This window comes from Muscardinus avellanarius (assembly GCF_963383645.1).
Source record: "Muscardinus avellanarius genome assembly, chromosome: 4".
Taxonomy (NCBI): domain Eukaryota; kingdom Metazoa; phylum Chordata; class Mammalia; order Rodentia; family Gliridae; genus Muscardinus; species Muscardinus avellanarius.
In genome coordinates this window covers 125,982,541-126,005,421 of record NC_137789.1, presented here as the reverse complement: position 1 = coordinate 126,005,421, position 22,881 = coordinate 125,982,541, and the positions used below count along the sequence as shown (strand labels likewise).

The 22,881-nt window shown below is 39.3% G+C and overlaps 1 protein-coding gene across 4 annotated transcripts in view; it reads left to right on the top strand.

Moving 5' to 3' along the window:
- Window positions 1–22,881, top strand: part of IDE (insulin degrading enzyme) — a gene marked incomplete at both ends in the record, with an annotated part of 112,031 nt that overhangs the window by 13,845 nt on the left and 75,305 nt on the right. For 3 of the 4 annotated variants that reach the window (XM_080694277.1, XM_080694276.1, XM_080694275.1), the window contains 3 exons: window positions 17,228–17,412; window positions 18,631–18,838; window positions 22,453–22,622. In XM_080694277.1, the coding sequence (XP_080550403.1) occupies window positions 17,228–17,412; window positions 18,631–18,838; window positions 22,453–22,622 (563 nt within the window). Of the gene's footprint in view, window positions 1–12,571; window positions 12,648–17,227; window positions 17,413–18,630; window positions 18,839–22,452; window positions 22,623–22,881 lie in introns of those variants that run through there. The other variant, XM_080694278.1, reaches the window with a different exon arrangement.

The following is a 22,881-nucleotide window of genomic DNA, read 5'->3' as shown; positions in this document are numbered from 1 at the left end:
GCTTTGGGATTTAGACCAGTTACCTTATAGAATGTCCTAATTTTGGCTTGGCTGCTTATTCCTCACGATTAAATACAGGTTACCACGTCTGGGCAGGAGTATCACAGACGGTGCTGTCTGTGTTCTCACTGCAGTCTGTCCAGGTAGCACTCAGGTTTGTTTTTGTTTTGTTTTTTATTTCGGTACTGGGGATTGAACCCAGGAGCATTCTACCTCTGAGCTATACCCCCAGCCCTATTTTTTATTCATTTTGAAACAGGGTCTCACTAAGTTCCAGAGGGCCTCACTAAGTAGCTGAGGCTGGCCACGAACCTGCAATCCTCTGTCTCATCCTCCCAAGTACTAGGATTTCAGGCCTGTCCCACCATGCCCGGCAGCACTTAGTTTTGATTTATCCCTTTACTGATGATACTTTGATCAGTCTAAGAACATGCATCCTGTGCTTCAGTACTCTAAAGTTAATCTTTTCCCCTCTGTGAATATCTTCTGGGAAGATACTTTAAAATTGTTTGAATGTAATGTACCTCCTCAAACTATTAATTTGTTCATGTTATTTCTATCAGTGTGGATTTATGATGTTCTATTTTAATTAAAGACATTTTTACTGTCATTTCTTAATCTAATGTTCAAATTGTCCCAAATATTGAAATTGTGAGCTCTTTAACACTGGGTCCTTTATCTATTTAACATCTATTATTCTTTTAGCACTTTCTTATATATTTGGCCTGCCAAATGTTCCAGGCTCACCTTGTACTTTCCCTGCCCTAGTCCTGGAATCAACCATTTCTCCAAGGAACCATGGTTGCTTTTAGTAGAGAACAAGATTTAGAAACCAAATTTTGGGTGCTGGGTTTATTCATTGCTCTTTAGGGAGGAAAGGAAGAATCAGGGCCCCAGACCTTCTTAGTAGATAGTGAATAGAGCTAGGAAATACATGTATGCAAATAAATTGATATTGTATATATAAGAATATGAATATATGTATCTGTATATTTACTCATGTACCTAAATATGCATATATAGAGCTGGGCATGGTGGCACACTCTTGTAATCTCAGTACTTGGGAGGCTGAGACAGGAGGAACCGGGTTCACAGGTAGCCTCAGCCACATAGTGAGGCCCTCCACAGTTTAGTGAGACTCTGCTTCAAAATAAAGAATAAAAAAATTGGGCTGGGGGTGTTAGAATGACCCTGGGTTCAGTCCCCAGCAACACACACATACACACACACAATAAATAAACATGCATATATATCCATGAGTATGAATTTTTAAAATTTTGTTTATCTATGATTAAACTCGGGCATCCTACCTCCGAGCTACACCCAGCCTTTTTTATTTTTTTATTATTTGGAAATAGGGTGTAAGTTATTGACAGCCTCACAGAGTTGCTGAGGCTGGCTTCAAACTTGTGATCCTCTTGTCTCAGCTCCCCCAAGTACTGGGATTACAAATATGCATCACTACACCCCGCTATGGATATAAATTTAAATATATATTTATATACATGCACATAGATGCATGTTTATATCCAGACTTATTTCTGTATCTGCCTATATATTGAAACCCACAAGTTCACACAGATGGCTCAAATTCCAATTCCAAATTACTTTTAGTTGTGTGTGTGTGTGTGTGTGTGTGTGTGTGTGTGGTGCTAGGGATTGAATCCAGGGGCATTTTACCTCTGAGCTGCACAGCCTTTTTTATTCTTTATTTTGAAACAGGGTCTCAGTTGCCCAGGCTGGCCTCGAACTTGTGATCCTCCTGTCTGCCTCTCAAATACTGGGATTACAGGCCTGTGCCACCCGGGCCAGCTACAAGGTTCATTTTAGCTTGTGCCCTTTGCATATTTATAAATCTCCCAATACTGAGGACTGGTTCTCGTTGTCCCTACTACGTAACGTTTACTTTTCTGCACCTCCATGAGTGTGACCGGTGCTCATCGCTGCTGCCACTCCTTGCCTCTGAAGTCGCTCCCCAGGTTCTGCCACCCTGTGTCAGGCTGCCTCAGTAATTGCTCTGTTTATCTTCTTTGAGCTTTGACACCACTTGGGGCTGTTCCCTTGCAAGTCCTTTTGGAAATTCCGTCTACTCAGGCTTTAACTACCATGTTAGGCCACCAAGGGGCAGGAGTACTCTCTGATTCCACTAAGGAAGGCAGATTTTTAAAAAACCTGCATTTTTTACCTTAAATACCCTTAATGTTGGAAAATAGAACTGAGTACAAGGTCTAACTTTGTATATTTCCTATAAAATTCAGGGAACAGAGTGATGGAGAAGGGGATAGGTATTCTTGTCCAGAAAGCGTTAGTACCTTACAGTTTCCTTGAGGTATGATGGTTGGTGGCTATAAAATTGGTGCTGTGAAGAAAGGGGCACCTTTAAGTACAGAGTGGTCGGTGGACTTAAATTTGTAACTATTTATATGGCAGAGTATTTACATATAAATGCATTTCCCAGTAGGAGATACATTTTAAAAAGGTTTATCTCTCCAGGTGTGGTGGCTCAAGCTTGTAATCCCCGTTTGGGAGGCAGAGACTGGAGGATCGTGCAGGTTCGAAGCCAGCCGTGCTGGCTTAGGAGACCCTGTTTCCAAATAAAAAGTATAAAATAGGTCTGGAAGTGTAGCCCGGAGTTAGAAGGGCTTCCAGGAACCCCAGTACCACCAAAAAAAAAAAAAAAAGGTTTATCTCAGGATGCTGAAATCTAGGTAATTTGTATTTTATGCCTTATGTTTTTTTTAAAAGACTATCTATTTATCAGAAATAACTTTGTTTCTTTATTATACGGGTATTTATAAAATAAAGGAAGTAAAAATAAATTCTTTAAATACCTAGAATTGAGAACTTGCTTGATGACCCTGGGATACGGGTAGAAGTGGGGGTGAAGAGAAATAGTTTGTGTCCTTATTCTTAGAAAATCCTTGATATCCATAATTTAATATTTTTTTGGTGGCACTGGGGATTGAACCCAGGGGCATTCTACATCTCTGAGCCACACCCCCAGCCCTGTTTTATTTTTATTTTGAAGGAGGGTCTCACTGTGTTGCAGAGGACCTTGCTAAGTTGCTAGGCTGGGAACCTGTGACTCACCTGTCTCAGCCTCCCAAGTATTGGAATAATAGGTGTGTTCCACCATATCCGGCTTCCTGTTTTTATACTAAGGATTGAACCATTGGATCCAGGGTCAGTCTACCTTCGAGCTACACTCACAGCCCTATTTTATTTCTTATTTTGAAACAGGGTCTTACTAAATTGCTGAGGCTGTCCAACCTGTGCTCCTTCTATCTCAGCTTCTCAAGTACTGGGGTTCCAGGTGTGCTCAACTGGCTGTACCCCTGTGTTCTTTGAGTCAAATTAGAAAACCTTTTTGTACATAAATTTTGTCATCTTGTTCATTGACACTCTATTTTTGTAATGGTTTTTTTTCTTTTTCTTTTTTTTTTTTTTTGCGGGTCTGGGGATGGAACCCAGGGGCATTCAACCTCCAAGCTACACCCTCTGCCCTATTTTTTCTATCCTTTATTTTGAAACCAGGTCTCACTGAGTTGCAGAGGGCCTCACTAAGTAGCTGAGGCTGTCCGCGAACCGCGATCCTCCAGTCTCAGCCTCCCGCCTCCCGAATGCTGGGATTACAAGTGTGTGCCACCACGTCCGGCTCAGTGAAGACTATTCTGATTATTAGATTGGTTACATGAGCATCAACTTCCTCTTACACCTTCTGCCATTCAACCTAGTTTGGTTTGCTGCGGCAAAACAAAGTAGGTTCAGTCTTTTACCAAATAGTCTTGAGTATTAATTTATTTTTGGTACTGGGACTTGAACCCAGGGGTATTCTACCTCCAAGCTATACCCCCAGCTCTATTTTATTCTTTATTTTGAAACAGGCTCTCAGTAAGTAGCAGGGGGGCTGTATTGCTGAGACTGTCCCTGAACCTGTGATCCTTCTGCCTCAGCCTCCCAAATACTGGAGTTACAAGCGTGAGCCACCATGCTCTGCTCATTATTTTTTTATTTTGAAACAGGGTCTCGCTAAGTTGCTGTGGTTGACTTTGAACCTACAATCCTGTCTCAGCCTCTCAGGTACTTACAAGTGTGCAACACCATGCCTGGCTCTAGTCTTGAGTATGTAAACATTGCTTTTATGGATTGGTCACAACATTATAGAAGCCCATCTTAATGCAGAGTCTTTCGGGGCTGAATGAGAATGTAGGTAATTATTCATTGGCTCGCGTCGCTGCTGGGGTTCTGGAGCCACAGTGTCTGTACTTGAATCCTGGCTTTACCATCTTTGTGACCTAGGACCCATTGCTTCTCTTTTCAAGTTTCTGGTTCCTCATCAGCAAAATGGTGACAATAATAGTATCTATCTTAGCCGTGTGGTAAGAATTCATTGAGAAGATGCATATAGTTTGTATATCTCCACCACAGTGTGGACTAAAAACAATGCTACCATTACTCTGGAGAGAAGAAAGTGTATTTATTGTTTTTCTGGATGGAAGAGTAGAGGTTTAATTTCAAAGCTGTAGGCAACTAGTAAATGGGGGCTGGAAAGGATGACTTTTCTTAAAGTCTAAATCTAGCCTGGTGTGTTGGCATATACCTGTAGTGCCAGTACTTGGGAGGCTGAGACAGGAAGATCAAGGTGCACGGAGGTAGAATGCCCTGGGGTTCAATCCCCAGTACTACAAAAAAAGAAAAGGAAAAAGTCTATATCTAAATAAACAATAGGCTGGGCTGTAACTTATCCATAGAGCACTTCCCTAGTGAAGTCCTAGGTTTTAGTCCCAGCACTGCCAAAAAGAAAACAGGAGAGAAAAAAAGGAAAGGGAGAGGAAGCCGGGCATGGTGGCACACACTTGTAATCCCAGTACTTGGGAGGCTGAGGCAGGAGAATCTCACATGTTAAAGCCAGCCTCCGCTACTTAGACTGTCAGAAAGCAAAACAACAACAACAACAACAAAAAAAAAAACCCTACCAAAAGTTAGAAAGGAAGAGCAGACACTAGCATCTCTGGTTGAGAGAGATTTATTTATTTTGTGATATGGGGATTGAACCCAGAGAAGCATTCTACCTTCAAGCCACACCCCCAGCCCAATTTTATTTATTATTTAGAACCAGGGTGTCTTTAGGTTGATGAGAGTCTCACTACTTGCTGAAGTTGAGGCTGTCCTTGAACCTGTGATCCTTCTGCCTCAGCCTCCCAAGCATAGGGATTACAGGCTTGCACCACCAAGCCTGGCTTGAGAGAGAGAGAGAGATTTAGACTATTATCTTATTTATTTATTTATTTATTTAGTGGTACTTGGGGTGGAACCCAGGGCTTTCTACCTCCAAGCTATACTCCCAGACCTATTTTATACTTTATTTGGAAACAGGGTCTCACTAAGTTGCTGAGAGCTTCACTTAGTAGCTGAGGCTGGCTTCGAACCTGTGTGATCCTCCTGTCTCAGCCTCCCAAGCGCAGGGGGTGTTACAAGCGTGTGCCACCACGCCCTGATGACTATTATCTTTTTAACTACCAGAGATTATTATCATATATATAGAAAGAAACAAAATAGAGCCTAAAATTGATAGCGATTAAGTGAGGAAATAGGTTCTAGAATTAAGTTGTAGGTTCTGTTTCATTATCTGCTTAAGGCTTTCACTCCATATCAGAAAACATTTTTTTTAAAAAGCCTTTTGGAAATTGTGAGCCAACAAAAGTTCACAATGTGATCAAGTGGTCAGTAACAGTAATGGGGTCCAGATTTTTTTCTTTATTAACCCTATTACTGTGATGTAGACCATCCAAATTAACAAAAACAAGTTCAGTTGAACTTATAATTCAGAAAGTGGAGCCTAGAGCTTTAGAGTCCAGTAGATTCTGTTCTATCCAGAAAAGTACAAAAAATAAAGATCATTTGATAGTCTACCATCTATGGGCAGTCATCCTCAACAGGCTGTCCAGAAATTTCTAGTCCCTATACATAAAAACTTAGCCAGTTAAGAACATGGTGTTTTGGTGTGAAAAGACATCGATTTGAATTTTAGTTCAGGGCTCTTACTAAATTAAGGGCTCATTCAGTAAGGGTCACAGTAAGTGCCCTGGCTGAGCTCCTTTGGGTACTAGTTTGCTTACTCAAGGACAAGGCTCCTGCAAACCTCTCCCCTCTCTCTCTTGTTCATTATCAGCTTTTACCCTCTCTTTATTTAAACTTTTTTTTTTTTTTTTTTTTTTTTTGTGGGTCTGGGGATGGAACCCAGAGGCATTCAACCTCCAAGCTACACCCCCTGCCCAATTTTTTATTCTTTATTTTGAAACAGGGTCTCACTGAGTTGCAGAGGGCCTCACTAGTAGCTGAGGCTGTCTGCAAACCGCGATCCTCCGGTCTCAGCCTCCCAAATGCTGGGATTACAACACATGTGCCACCACACCTGGCTTTCTTTAAACTTTTTCTATATGAGAGAGATACTTAAATGTTTAATACAGATAGAATTGGTTACAGTGATTCTCAGTCATTTTTGGGGGGCTCTTCAAGTCAGAACCATAAACTGACATGTTTCTTCCTCAGCATGGTTGACTTTCCAGGTCAGATGATTCTTTGTCGTAGGGACTGTCATGAGCATTGGAGGATGCTTGACAGCCTCGTGGCCTCCACTCTCTGCATGCTGTAGCACTCTTTATTTGTGGCAGTCAAAATTGTCTCCTCCTTGCCAAATATCCCCTGGGGAATGGGGCAAAATTGTCACCTCTTGAGAATTACTGACCATAAATTTATTGGCTCACCAATAGCAATTATACAGGGATAATTACTTACCTGTTTATCTTGTAGTCTTATAAAGTACCATATTATTACCAGCTTATCCAAAAAATGTTTTTCACTTCTGGGGATGACAAAAGACAACTGGAATTTACATGAGTATGTGTTAAGAATGCGAGGAATGACTTGGTGGTTATAGAGGTGATCTGCCTGCCCCTCACCCCCACAGGACCTTGATAGTGAAGATGATGAGGAGGATAATAAGGCTCTAGTTTTTTAATATCTACTATGCATCTGATACCGTGACTTTGCCGGGTTTAAATATATTTTACAGGAGAAACCCTGGGAAGGCTGCCCAAGTCTGACGCAACTTTAGTGGCTGTGTCAATTTAATTGACCCATGTGAACATTTCACCTGACTGCTGAGTGACAAAGCTAGATAAGGTCAAAATGTAGAGTGTGAACTAGAGAGCCAGTAGTGTCCAGAACCTGAAAAACATAGGCTAACAGTGGCCAGTGGAACAGCACAGGCTCGAAGCATCATACTAAAAACAATATGGATCAAGTCTCCTGAACCAGCATTTTCCAAGGTAGGCAGATTGTGTCAGAGCCAGGATGTACGTACGGGAGCAAGTGAATCCTCAAGTGAGATAAAGCCCTCTGTACAGAACAAAATTTTATTATTTTATTTGTATTTAGTGCTTGCCTGTGTGTGTGTGTGTGTGTGTGTGTGTGTGTGTGTGTGTGTGTTTTTCTAGAGTTTGAACCTAAGGCATTCTACCACTGGTCTATATCTCCCTTTTTATTTTGAAAGAGTCTTCGTAAGTTAGGGCACGCTGGCTTTGAACCTGGAGCCTTCTGTCTCAGTCTCCCAAGTGTAGGGATGACAGGCCACAGCACCTGGCTTATGCTTGCCACTCTTAATTGGTTTCTGAGAGTGTCAATTTTCTTTAGAGGGCTTCATTAAGTAGCAGAGGCTGGCTTGAACCTGTGATCCTCCTTTTTCAGCCTCCCCAGCCCTGATATTACAAGCATGTGCTACCATGCCTGGCTATTTTAAAATCTTAACTGGGGTCTAAAGTTAAGTAACTACTAAAAGTAGTTTTTAAGTCATATATAATGAGTAAAGATGAGTTAAAATATTTAGCACACTTTATTGACTTATTTGGCACATGCTGTTCTTACTTGGCCCTCTTATTTTTTGTTGCCAAGATAGTATCAACAGAAATAATTGTCTCAAGACATACCCAACAAGGTTTAGATAATTATCATGTTAATTGGGCTTAGCTTTCTTAGATTAGAAACTCTTGATAAGGTTAGCTTCTTCCCACTGTACAAATGATGCCATTTCCAGGATGATTTTGGTTATTGGTATTTATAATATCAATTATTCATGCATTTCCCCCTCTCTTTTGTCTTACAGTGCTTTATGAGTTTTTGTTTATTGATTTTGATTTTGGTACTGGAGATTAAACTGAGGGCCATTCTGCTTCTGATCTGTATCCCCAGTCCTATTTATTTATTGGCACTGGGGATTGAACTCAGAGGCATTCTATGTTTAAGCTATACCCCCAGCCCTATTTTTATTTATTTATTTATTTATTTATTTATTTATTTATTTATTTATTTTTGAAACAGGGTCTCACTAAGTTGCAGAGGGCCTCATGAGGTTGCTGAGGCCGGCTGCAAACCTAGGGTCCTCCTATCCCAGCTTCCCAAGTACTGGGATTACAAACGTGCCCTTCTGTGCCTGGCTTTATTTTGAAACAGGATCTTAAGTTGCTGATGGTCTTGCCAAGCTGCTGAGGCTGGCTTTGAACCTGAGCTCTTCCTGCCTCAGACTCCGTGTGCCGGGATTATGTGTGGGCATCATTGTGCCTGGCAGAATGCAGAAAGCATGTAGTTTTTACTCTTTATGCCAGCGTCTTTTCCCTCACACTTATGTTAGTGAGATTCATTCTTATTTTTGTACTTTGTTCTGTATTATTTACTTTCGTTGCTGTATATTATTCCATTGTGTGGTCATTCTGTAAATTATCTTTTCACTCTTGATGGGCATTTGATCATTTCAGTTTGGGCTGTTATGAATGTTGATATAGAGCAGACAAGTGTGTTTATGTTGGGTATATATTTAATACCAGAATTATTTTATCACATTGTCAACTTTATTATATGGCGCTAATTTTTAAAAATGGTTGTACTTTCATTCTTATAGCAGTGTATGGGAGGTTGCCTTATAAAGTCTCTAACACTAGATAAATTCTTTTTCTCTTTGGCCATTCTGTTATGTAGTAGTGTCTTAGAAAGTCTCCTGTGGGGAAAATTAGCTGAAAAATTGTGACCTCTTGCAGCTTTAATCTGTCACACCAGCTTCACACTGCTACCAAAGCCTTATTTTAATACCCTTTACCCAGTAGAGTTTCTCTTTTTGGGCCTAGCAAGACCTTCAGTCTGCACTCAGAATTAGCAAATGCCCACAGAGAAGAGGTTGGGAGATGATCATCAGCCCACTCAGAGGGCTCTTCTCTCTTCTGGAATTCCAGTTGATTGTCCCCTGAGTGCTTCCACAACACTCAACATCTGTAAAAATTGTGATTTTGTAATTCATTTTTTCATGATATTGGGGATTGAATCCAGGTGTGTTCTACCGCCAAGCTATACCCCAGTCCTATTTTATTTTTTATTTTGAAACAAGGTCTCCTCTGAGTTGCTAAGGGTCTCAGTAGGTTGCTAAAACTGACCTCAAACCTGTGATCCACCAGTCTCAGCCTCCCAAGAACTGGAATTTCAGGCTTTGGCCATCCTGCCTGGCTATGTCATTTATCATGGCTCTTTAAAGTTGTTGAATCTCAATCAGTTTGTCATGACCTACCAAATTGTTACAGTTGTAACAGTGCTGTGGGCTCTTTTCCTCTATTCAACCAGAGTTTGTTGAATAGGAAAATTAAAACTAATAGACAGCTTGATGCAGCTTTAACAATTCTTTATTACAAAATCAGTAGGAAAAAGAAAGGGAAGAGAAGAAAAGGCAGTGTGTCTGGCATGCATACTGGAGAGCCTGAAACTGGAACTCTGTCCCCTCTCCATCCCAGGCCTTTAAATACAAATATTATATTGATATGTTTTTATCAGCAGTACCAAGGCAACAGGCTAGCAACTTTATTTTGCCAGGTGTTGCCTTTGTGTCTCCCAACAATGCACTTATTAAGTGCAGGGGTCAATCTACCTTGTTTCCACTTCTATATTGTGTGGGTTGTATTGATTGCTCATCAGCTATGGGTACTGTGAAGCATCACACAGAGTTTACCTTTTCTATACCCAGGCTGATTCAGAAAAAAGAGGAGGTAAACAGAGGTGCTGAGTCTCTCCAAAGATTTTTAGGGCCAAAGGCATCAATTTTCTCCAGATCTTTTTAAGGCTAAAGGCCTTAATTTTCTTTATATTCTTACTATATAAGTTAATTATTAGAACAAAGAGCGGGTGGGGGGAGTTCTGCAGCATAACAGCTACCACCCCTCCCTGCCTGTGTGGAGACTGACTGCTTTTTATACTTTGTAAATTAATACTGGAGCAATTTTCCAATACTGCCACAATATCATATGTAGTAAAAGTAGAAATTGTCAATAGATTCTGGGGATTTTCTGTGTATATATCATGTTGCTTATGAATGATGTTAGTTTTGTCCCCTCCCTTTTCCACCTTTATTTTTTGTTTTTTTCTTGCTTAATTGGACTGGTTAGAACTACCAGTACATAGCTGGGTGTGGTGACACATACTTGTAATCCCAATTTGGGAGGTTGAGACAGGAGGACCACAAATTCATGGCCAGCTTCAACTACTTAGTGAGGTCCTCCACAACTTAATAAGACCCTGTTTCAAAATAAAAAATAAAATAGAGCTGTAGCTGTAGCTAGGAGATACAATGCCCCTGGGTTCAATTCCCAGTACAAAAAACAAAACAAAACAAAAAACTACCAGTACAGTGTTGAATAGAAGGCATCATGCTAGACTCCTAGTCATGAGGATGAGGCATTATTTCACTGAGTATTAGAGTTGCTGTAGTTTACATAGATGTTCTTTTTCAAATAAAATAATTTTTTCTTTCCATTCTTCAGATTTGCTGATTTCAAGACATGAATGGTTGTTAAACACTTATTATATGTCTACTAAAATGATTAGTGATTTTCTTCTGTGTGGTTTAATGTATACTTTTGAATAAGTCACCCATAAACCCACCATGTCTACTGTAATATTTTCATGTTTTTTATATAGTTCTATATAATCAGCCCCTCCATTACACATTTAGCAATGCCGTGCATTTTTCTTTTAATGGGCATTGTTTAGTGAGATAGAGTTTCAACTCTGGGATTCCTTTGGCAGAATAGAAGCATTATTCCAGGCTCCTCCTATTACCTTGGCTTTATATGGGGGACGAAAGAGTAAAAAACTAAAAACTTTCCTTGGAGCATTGGTTTTGACCTATTTTAGTTTTGGAGTTTTGGTGTTTTTTACTTGGGATTCTAAATGAGAATGAGGTCGGGAAGGAGTGAGGGTGGTAACTGGGAGCTGAGAAGAAAAAAAGCCCTATGTGATTTTCTTAAGCACCCACCTCCGGCTCCTCCCCTTCCCACGCTTCCTCTTTCTTTGTAGTTCCAGCTTTACCACAAATCAGCTGTGTGACTGTACCTGGGCCAGTCGCTTAATCACCAAGCATTTGTTTCTCAGCTAGGGCAGAAGAGGATGACCATGACAGCTTCTGCTTAGGGGAAATGGAAAGATTAAATGAATAGTTTATAAAATATCTGATGCTTAAAAAAATGGGAGTGACTATTAGAATTAGTTTTGTAAAATGACATCTATCTCATATTTTCTAATATCCTAAATGTCCTCTGTAGAAGGGCACTTGTTCCCAAACTATACTTCTAAGAAACCTTCTGTAACTAACTATGGTCAGAAAATATAAAGTGGAAGTTTTGTTCATTTGCTTAGACCTTTATAAACTTCCTCTACAACATCCTAGAAAAGTTCCTAGGATATACTTAAAATTAATAGCCACCAGTAAGCATGCTTCAAACTAAAACAAAGTTACAAAGGCACTTATTTTAAGATGCTTTATTTGCATTGATAGAATGCACTCTTCTTATGGGAATTTGGATGTTATTTTCCATTTGGAGATTTAGTAACCTGAAATTTAGGCCTTTACAAGAATTTTTTCTTTCTTTTTCTTTTTCCTGTGTGTGTGTGTGTGTGTGTGTGTGTGTGTAGAAGAAGAATATTGGGGATTGAACCCAGGGCCTCATACATCACATACTCTAAGCATTCGCTTTACCATTGGTCTACATCCCAGTCACAGTCCCTAATTTTTAAGTGGAGGTTCTGGTTGTATTCTCATATTTTGCATTTTTAATAAGCTCTTAGGAGGAACCAGAGCTGCCAGTTCATGAACTACAAAGGACTAGATAACATATAGTGGCTTTTTCAGCTTTTCCCATTTGTGATTATAATCATTGTTTTAAACTCCATTTTTTAAAAAAAAAATGTTGTAAACTTTCCAGTTTATAAGAATGCTGAAAACTGACAATTCTATATCTTAGAAAGTTGCCAATGTATGAAAATGTCCCTAAAATTGAAAATAATTGTATTGCTCCTAAAATTTTGACTTTGACAAGTTAAAAATATCAGGTAAATGTCTGGGAAAGCATTTGAGTTAGCACTTGTCATCTAAAATGTCAGAGTGCTTGCTTATTGGAGAACATAAATAAAATTACTCTCAGGCTTTATGCTAATGAGCTGAGATAGATAGATAGACATGTGATCTCATGGGTATAAATACAGAGACAGGCAAGCTGTTGATGAATTCATCAGCAGAGGAGGAGTTCCCAATCATTCCTTCAGTTCTCCAGAAGGTAAGACTCAAATCTTGTAGGAAGTGTTGATAGATAACACTATAGGTAGTCAGGCTGTCTATTGAATGTAGAGCTGAGAATGGGTGTTGTTTGAAAATGTTGCTGTAGTTTCTTTTAGCTTTTTTTCTTCCTCTAGAAGTCAGGATACTTGATTTGGGAGAAATCACAGCTTAGAAATTTATAGCGATTCTTGATCCTGTGTACAGATGTCTCAGAGTCGTTGGGCTAATTCTTATATATAACTTGCTGAGTAAATTTACCTCTTACTCCACACCAGGATATTAATCAGGCGTAGCTTCAATGGCCAGATATGCTCTGTCTGTGCGTGTGAGGGACTCCTTTATAAGTGGCTCCTCCTAGGCCAGGAGCTCTCAATCTCATGCTCCTGCCTCCTGCTCACTGTTTTACGGTATAACTTTTTTTTTTTTTTTTTGGTCTGAGAAAATTAAAATCTGGACAGGAAAAATTGAAACCCTGAAAAATGTACAGAATGTAGACTATGGCTGAGTTGGTATCTCTATGAAGTTTTAGCCTCCCACAGAATAGGAGCGTGTATGCTATTCAAGTGAGCTGTATTTCATCTTCCCGTAAGAGTCATGGATTAGGCTGAAGTTTTAGAACTTCTTCATCATCACAGTTTAATCTTTTGTAATCTTGGGTTCCCCTAAGTCACACTAGCTGGGGTGAGCACAGCAGAGGGAGTTGGGTGTAAGTGATGGCAGTGGGAGCAGAGAGCCTTTGGCGTTTGAATCCTCACAGACACCCAGCTTTATTTCCTCACTCTAATGGAGCCTTCCTAGTCGGGGAGAAGGAGGGCCAGCCAGGTGTTCCTGCGGTGCACACTGAGTTTATTGCCGCCTCTCAGTGCTGCCCTGTGTGCTGGGGGTATTAATGGAGCCTCCCTCAGACTTCTTTAATATTATGTTGTTGTTAGGTCAGAACTCACTTTCAAAATAGTAATTTATATTGAATTAAAATTAAAGGGTTTTGAAACAAACTATATTGAAGGCACCTACTACATCCTAAACAGATTATCCATTAGTAAATATCTGAACCAGAACTGTTACCTGAGGTTCACTCTGCCCTCTTTGGAGGCTTAAGTAAACCACTTTCTGTCATCGTGAAGATTTTTTTAACCACAAAACACCACCTTTTTACACTTTGCACTCAGATATTTTCATCTCTTTTTGACATTGAACATAATGTCTTATGGCTAATGAGGCAGAAAATAGTTGTTGATTACTTTTCATTCCCACATTTTTAAATTTTCCAATGGTGGTTTTATATCCCCAAAATATTTGTATTTTGTTTTTTTTTCCCAAGAAATATTGTTACTATAAATAGGGTAAATCGTTAGCATTATCTTTGTAAAGTAGTATGTGATTTAAAAAGAAGTATTATAAGCTGAGCATAGTGGCACATGTCTGTGATCCTAGTACTTGCAAGGCTGACGCAGAAGACTAGCAGGTTTGAGGCCAGCTTCAACAATTTAGTGAGGACCTCAGCAATTTAGTGAGAGCCCGTTTCAAAATAAATAAAAAGGGTTAGGGGTGTAGCTCAGAGGTAGAACACCTCTGAGTTCATTCCCTAGTCCCCCCCTTCACGCACACACAATACACAATTCCAAATGTCATCTCTTGAAATAAGATCTAGGGGACAGTCTTAATAAGAATGAGCTTGTTTGTTTTATAAACCAGTTATTCATATTAGATAAGAAATTATAGATAATTTCAGAGAGGAAGGTATTCTGATAAACCAGAGTTTTCTCTCCCTTAGTCTTATGATTTTTCTAACACAATTTTTTGTGTGTGTGGTACTGGGGGTGGAACTCTGGGGCATTCTACCTCTGAGCTACACCTCCAGCCCTATTTTTTATTCTTTATTTTGAAGCAGGATCTCATTGAGTTGCAAAGGTCCTCACTAAGTAGTAACTGAGGCTCTCAGCGCACTGCAATCCTCCTGTCTCAGCCTCCCAAATGCTGGGACTGTAAGTGTGCACCACTATGCCCAGTTAATTTTAACACAATATTCTATCCAAAATAATTGCATGCCTGTTTCTGTGCCCTCTGATTTACCTTTAAGTCTGGCTTTCAGTCTTTAAGGACAACCCAGTGCATTTCTTTTCTCTTGGAGGTTAAGAAGCCAATGCGCTCGCAGAGCTTCACTTTTTCTCTTCAGTTTCAAATATGTGTGTGGCTTTACCTGACTGGTATATGAAATTGGCAATTTTTTTGTCTCTTAAGCAGTCCCCAAAATAGACAAAAGTAACATCCGAGCACAGTAACCAGGGAGACTGAGGTAGGAGGTTTGTGATGTCAAGGCCAGCCTGGGTGACATACCAAGACTATCAAAATACAAACAAACAAGAGCTGGGTGTGGCGGCGCATGCTTGTAATCCCAGAACTCAGGGCTGAGACAGGAGGATTGCAGTTTCCAGGTCAGCCTCAGCAAGACTCTCCTCAACCTAGCAAGACCCTGTTTCAAAATAAAAATTAAAAATAGGGCTAGGGGCATAGCTTGGAGGTAGAATGTTCCTGAGTTCAATTTTCAGCACCAAAAATAAATAAATAGTAAAAAATAGGACTGGGGATATAGCTCAGAGGTAGAATGTCCCTGGGTTCCATCTCCAGTACCACTAGCACCACCACCACAACAAAAACAAAAAAGCCATACCTGTAGGGCTGGGAATGTAGTTCAGTGGTAGGGCAGTTGCCTAGCACGTATGAGGCCCTGGGTTTCATCCTTACTACCATAACATTAATAAAAACAGACATGGACAATCCTTTTACTACACTAATACCCACCAGTACCCCTTAGAGAACTTTGTGCTGGTGGTCCTTCCCATCCCGGTCTCAGCCTTCCTGGAGAAGAAAGGAGAGGACTATCAGAGGAAGTCCTTTGTTAGAGAATTTATCTAACAGCTCTTAAGATTGCTAGACTGTTTGTTTGTTTGTTTGTTTGTTTGTTTGTTTGTTTGTTTTTGCAGGTCTGGGTTGGAACCTAGAAGCATTTGACCTCTGAGCTACACCCCTGCCCAATTTTTTATTCTTTATTTTGAAACAGGGTCTCACTGAGTTGCAAAGGGCCTCACTAAGTAGCTAAGGGTATCCGTGAACCGTGATCCTCTGGTCTCAGCCTCCCAAATGCTGGGATTACAAGCATGCACCACCACGTCCGGCTTTGCTAGACTGTTCTTAACTGGCATTCAACTAGTCAGCTGATTTAAAATATTATTTGGAATTCTTTTGACTTAGAAATTTTATGTCCCAGCCTTTTTTTTTTTCTGCTTTCATAAACAGTCCATGTCTCTTCATCTGCCTTAAGACTTCACAGGCTGTTCCTTGTTGTTCTGAGCATGTGCATATCAGACTTTTTCTGTGTGTGTGTGTGTGGTACTGGGGGTGGAACCTAGGGGCAGTCTACCTCTGAGCTACACCCCTAGCCCTAATTTAGTCTTTTTATTTTTGAAACAGGATCTTACTGAGTTGCAAAGGACCTCGCTAAGTAGCTGGGGCTGTCCGTGAACCACGATCCTCCTTTCTCGGCCTCCTGAATGCTGGGATTGCAAGCGTGCGTCACCATGCCCAGCCAAACTTTTGAATTCTAGATTTGTCCTATCTTGCTGGGCTTAGTGGCACACACGTGTAATCCCCGTATTTGGAAGTCTGAGACAGGAGGATCACAGGTTTGAGGCCATCCTTAGTAGCTTAGTGAACCTTGTTTCAAAATTAAAAAGTAAGTAAAAAGGATTGGGGGTGTGGCTCAGAGGTAGAGTCCTGGGTTCAATTCCTATTACCAAAATAATAATAATTAATAATAATAGATTTGCCCAATATTAGATATTATCAGGTTGAGCAATGTTTTGGCTGACTCAGTAATAATTCTTACACAATCTCTCACCTCACTTACTCTAACATACCTCTGAAATGTGCATGAAAGTAGTTATTGGTAATTGGAAACCATATCTAGGTCAGTACATTGACCAAATCATGACCCAACCCACCCTGTGTCAAGTATCTATCTATATGTTCCGCTAGATGCAAATATGACTTCACAAAAACAGTAATGTTAAGATCTCTTGGAAAGAATGAGGGTAAGACAAAGGATAATAATGACTATACCCTATAGATAGACTAAAAAAAAATTATCCAGGGTTAGGGGTGTAACTCAGTGGTAGAGCATGTGTTTACTGTACATTAGGCTCTGGATTCAATCTGTAAAAACAAAAGTTCTCTCCAGGTATGTGTGTATGTGTGTATGTATTTATATATGTGTATTTTAATCTGATGATGTATTATATGGGTGGTCATTGTCTTCTTTTCCTTTACCTCCTCCTTCTCTTTCCAGTACTGGGAATTAAATCCAGGGGCACTTTACCTCTGAGCTAAACCCCCAGCCCAATTTTTTTCTTTTGAAACAGGGTCTTGCTATGTTGTTGAACTGTCCAACCTGCGATACTCCTATCTCTGCTTCCAAAGTACTGGAATTATAGTCATGTGCCACCACGTCCAACTGCTTGATGTTATTTTTCATCCTTTAAAAAAAATAAATGCAACAATTAATGACCTTTTTCTTTTCAGTTTCCAAAAAAAGACTTACAGCAAAATGAATAATCCTGCTATCAAGAGAATAGGAAATCATATTATCAAATCTCCTGAAGACAAGCGAGAATACCGTGGCCTAGAGCTGGCCAATGGCATCAAAGTCCTTCTCATCAGCGATCCCACCACAGATAAGTCCTCAGCAGCACTTGATGTGCATATAGGTACAGTTTAAAATTATGAATAATGGCCGGGTGTGGTGGCGCATGCTTGTAATCCCAGCATTCAGGAGACTGAGACAGGAGGATCGCAGTTTGTGGACAGCCTCAGCTACTTAGTGAGGCCCTCCACAACTTAGTGAGAACCTGTTTCAAAATAAAGAATAAAAAACAGGGCAGGGGGTGTAGCTCAGAGGTCGAATGCCCCTGGGTTCCATCCTCAGACACCCACCCCCAAAAAGAATCATGCCTTGTTCGGTTTCATTGATTTAATGTTTACATTCATTAAAATATTCCATGTGAGTAAAAATAGAGACTCAGTAGTTTTACCAGTTTGATTCACTTATTTATATATTTTTGTTACCTTATTTTTTTATCAGAACCCTCATGTATCTATTGGTAAACTACAGTTGTCTATGACAAATTATTCTTACATTTACAAAGAGAATCTTGTTAGCTTCCCACCTGAGGTGACCTAGCAGCAAAAAAATTATTCCTATCTTTCACTTAGCAATTTTGATTTTTTGACTGTAGTATACTTAATGTCATATTCTGTTGCTTCTAGTATGCACACTTCTTCTACATTTAGTATTTTAATGAGATTTTTTTATCAATGTGTATACTTAGTAGGATGTTTCTTTTTTATAGTGTTTTTAATTAAAGCTTGTATTTAACTCAGTGACACTTTAAATTGAGGAAATAAGGCAAAATTAAACAAATAGCTATTACCTGGCATCATGCAAACTGACTTGCACATATCTAACTTGAAGTCACACATACTTTACAGGAGGTATATAATGGAAGAAGTGACTGAAGCAAAATTAAGTGTTGTGCTTAAAGTTTCATAGTAACAGAGCTGCTAATCCCAAGCCCATGCTGTTGGCACTCTGCTGTATGATCTCCTGCAATAAAATAAAACTCTGAAAAGAAAGTTTAGCTCAAAAAAAAAAAAAATAGTGAATTCAACTATTTCTTTCCCTTCAGTTTGAGAAAGCTAATGTCCAGCGAGGTTAAATAACCTGCCCAGTGTCACCAGCTAGGTCATGCTAAGAGTAGGGACTAGAATCGGGGTTCTCTGACTACTGGTTTACCTTCTAAATAATACCACCTTGGAGCCTTTCTATGATTATATGGTTGTGGTTGTCATGCTATTAAGAATTCCAAATTATCTGTAATTACTAGCTTTTGACACAAAAATGACTTATTATATGTTTTCTCTTTCAGGTTCATTGTCAGATCCTCCAAACATTGCTGGCTTAAGTCATTTTTGTGAACATATGCTTTTTTTGGGAACAAAGAAATACCCTAAAGAAAATGAATACAGCCAATTTCTCAGTGAGCATGCAGGAAGCTCAAATGCCTTCACTAGTGGAGAGCATACCAATTACTATTTTGATGTTTCCCATGAACACCTAGAAGGTGCCCTAGACAGGTAATACTGGATATCCTACTTGATACACTTACCAAAGATGGCGTCATAACGTTATAGCTTAACACATGGTATTTTAGCCAGTTTAATTCATTAATGAAAAGATATGAGCTATAAAAAAGAAAAAATAGCTGGACATGGTGGCACATGCTTGCAATCTTAGTACTTGAGAGGCTGAGACAGGAGGATCATAGGTTTCAGGACAACCTCAGCAAGTAGTGAGACTCTCATCAACCTAGTGAGACCCTGTTTCAAAATTTAAAAAATAGGACTGTGATAAATAATAAAATAATGAGCAAGGTCATGTATTCTTTGGTAAAAATAAAAATAATGACGTGAATTTGTTTATTTATTTATTTATTTATTTATTTATTTATTTATTTATTTATTTATTTGGTGGTACTGGGGTTCCTGGAAGCCCTTCTACCTCCGGGCCACACTCCCAGGGTCTCTTAAGCCAGCGAGGCTGGCTTCAAACCTGCACGATCCTCCTGTCTCCACCTCCCAAGTGTGGGGATTACAAGTGTCTGCCACTATGCCTGGCTTATGACATGACTTTAAACCAGCCTTCAGGCCTACAAAATATTATATTGCCTTATAAAATTATCTTCTAACTGGTATTATAGATAAAGTACATAATGGAGAATAACCTCTTCCGGATGCTAGACCTTAAGCATTCTTTTCTCTTCTAGTTACTCACTTTTCAAACATATTTAATAGACACTGAATGTTTTGACCTACTCTTTTAACCCTAGGGATATTTTGAAAGCACTTTCTGGAGCAAGCTCTGTAAAGCCAGATTAATTTCTGTGTCATTTTTCTATACAGCCAACATCTTCTAATTTTTTATTCTATAATCTGATTTGATTTGATTATTTACAGTGTAATTCTTCCTTGGTAAATTATTTTAGTTTTTTTTTTTGTGTGTGTGTGTTACCAAGGTATAGTTCTGTAGCTGTTTTTTTCTTTTTACTATATTTTTATTGGTGCATTGTAGTCAAACATCTTTAGTTCTGTAGCTTTGGGTAGGTCTGTAATGAAGTTTGACTTTGTAGGTTTAGTCATTGTCAGTTTTATTTGTTTATTAATAATATTCACTGCATATATTTTTAAGGTGAATTAATTTACATTTATTCCTTTGCAAAACGTACAGTAACAGGGTAAAGTTGTGGGTATAGGATATGTGATTGGGTTAGTCTGTTTCTTATTCTATCTTACATTCTAGTCTTTAGGCAGCAGCTTTGAGATAAATTGTCTTTTATATGTATTCCCCAAAGAATTCTGTTAATGAAGTCCATGGGACCATGCACTGAATTTCATTTCCTGCTTTGCAGGTTCTACAGCAGATGTTCATGTAACAGATCTCTGTATGATACAGGATGTCTGGTACATAGCTTAGGGTAAAATCCCACTTGTATAAGAGCATATTTGAAAACTTAATTATTCTCTGTCTTCAACATGAGCTTTTATCTGTACCAATCCAACTATATATGTAACTATTAGATATTTTTCCCAGCCTTGATGTACTAAAGTACATAAAAGGTTACCTGCCTATAAATAATAGGTTTTCATACATTTTGATTGTAGACTGCAGCTAGATGGAGTTTTCCTTTAGATCAGTAAGTATAAAGTACTTGGCATAGTATCATATTCATTTACACACTTAAAACAAATATCAGGTAATGACAGCCTCTTTGACAGCTAAACTGAGGCATAGAAACTGAAATGCTTATAGTCAATAGTATATTAGTCTTGCTCAGAACCTCTGCTCTTCAGGTATTGTTCTTTTTTTTTTTTTTTTTTTTTTGGTGGTACTAGGGGTGGAACCCAGGGGCTTTCTACCTCCAGGCTATACTCCCAGACCTATTTTATATTTTATTTCGAAACAGGGTCACACTAAGTTGCTGAGAGCCTCACTAAGTAGCTGAGGCTAGCTTTGAACCTGTGCAATCCTCCTGTCTCAGCCTCCCAAATTCTGGGATTACAAGCGTGCGCTGCTATGCCTGGCTTCAGGTATTGTTCCAAGGTAGAATCTAAAATTTTTTGAGAATTGTTAAATGAAATGATGACTTAAATTCCTACTGGTATAGAAATGTTAATTAACTACAGGTATTTTATTTAAACTTTGTACTATTATTAAAGAATACCCTCAAGAAAAGTATATTATTAAGCCAGGTTTTGTTGTGTGGACCTGTAACACTAGTACTTGAGAGGCTGAGACAAGAGGATAGCAAGTTCAAGACCAGCCTCAGCAATTTAGTAAGACCCTGTTTCAAAATAAAAAATAAAATAGAGCTGGGACTGTAGCTCAGAGGTACATTGAGCCTAGATTCAATCCCCAGTACCACACATACACAAAAAAAGTATATTGTTTACTTATGTTAGAGCTATATACCCTGTTATTTTTTAATCACTGCTTATTATATAAATCTTAGACTATTTATCTTCCTATTTCACAAAAGCCCATAATTATGACCTAGTCTAACCACTATGTTATACCTCACATTTCTCACCACATTAATTATTCCTACTGAAGGCTTGCTTTTTTTTTTCTTCATAAGAAGAAAAAATTTTCAAATTATGTCTTTTAAAAGTAGGTCACGAGCCTGGCGTGGTGGCGCACGCTTGTAATCCCCGCACTTGGGAGGCTGAGACAGGAGGATCACACAGGTTCGAAGCCAGCCTCAGCTACTTAGTGAGGCTCTCAGTAACTTAGTGAGACCCTGTTTCCAAAAATAGGTCTGGGAGTATAGCTCGGAGGTAGAAAGCCTCTGGGTTCCACCCACAGTACCACAAAAAAATAAAAAAATAAAAAATAAAAGTAGGTCACAACGCCGGGCGTGGTGGCGCATGCTTGTAATCCCCGCGCTTGGGAGGCGGAGACAGGAGGATCGCGCAGGTTCGAAGTCAGCCATTCTGGCTTAAGAGACCCTGTTTCCAAATAAAAATAGAAAATAGGTCTGGGAGTGTAGCCCGGAGGTAGAAGGGTTTCCAGGAACCCCAGTACCACCAAAAAAATAAAAATATTATTATAAAAGTAGGTCACTTGAGCTGGGTGTGGTGGCGCACGCTTGTAATCCCTGCGCTTGGGAGGCCGAGACAGGAGGATCGCACAGGTTCGAAGCCAGCCTCAGCTACTGAGTGAGGCTCTCAGCAACTTAGTGAGACCTTGTTTCCAAATAAAATATAAAAAAGGTCTGGGAGTATAGCCCGGAGGTAAAAAGCCTCTGGGTTCCACCCCCAGTAACACCCAAAAAAAAAAAAAAAAAAAAAGAAAGAAAAGTAGGTCACTTGATTTTTCAGAGACCGTGTTACAAATCTTAAATAGACTGCTGCTATCGCTATACACTGGTCTTGACATTTTGGTGTTAACCTGTTTATGTTTTCACCACTAATTTAGCATTTCTGAAGGAGTTCAGCTCCTCTTAAGTTTACATGTCCAAAGTTACAGTTTTCTTCTGTTACTCAGGATTTTATTTCTTAGTAGCAATGGTGGTGTTAACAGATTATGTAGAATTCATACTTCTACCTAATAGTAAGTTTCAGAAATACTTAAAAGCCAGTTGTATTTTTCGAATGACAGTATTCAAATTGTTAATTATGTTTTACACCCTTAGGTTTGCACAGTTTTTCCTGTGCCCCTTGTTTGATGAGAGTTGTAAAGACAGAGAAGTGAATGCAGTGGATTCAGAACATGAGAAGAATGTGATGAATGATGCCTGGAGACTCTTCCAGTTGGAAAAAGCTACGGGGAACCCCAAGCACCCCTTCAGCAAATTTGGGACAGGTTTGTCAACAGCGGCTCTCATGCATTAGTCCTCCTTGACCTCATTTAAACTTTAGCCTCTTTCCACAGCATTGTATTTTATAGTTCAGGATGGAAGATCTCAGAATTTCCCATTTCTTAAACATTTAAGGAACAGGACAGTTAGAGTTGTAATAAGCCAGCATTTCAAAGAGAGAAAATAATAGTGTCTTTTAGTCTAAAGTTTATGTTCAATATGGAGGTGGTTTTGAAAGGCTCATTTCAAGCTTACTATTAAAAC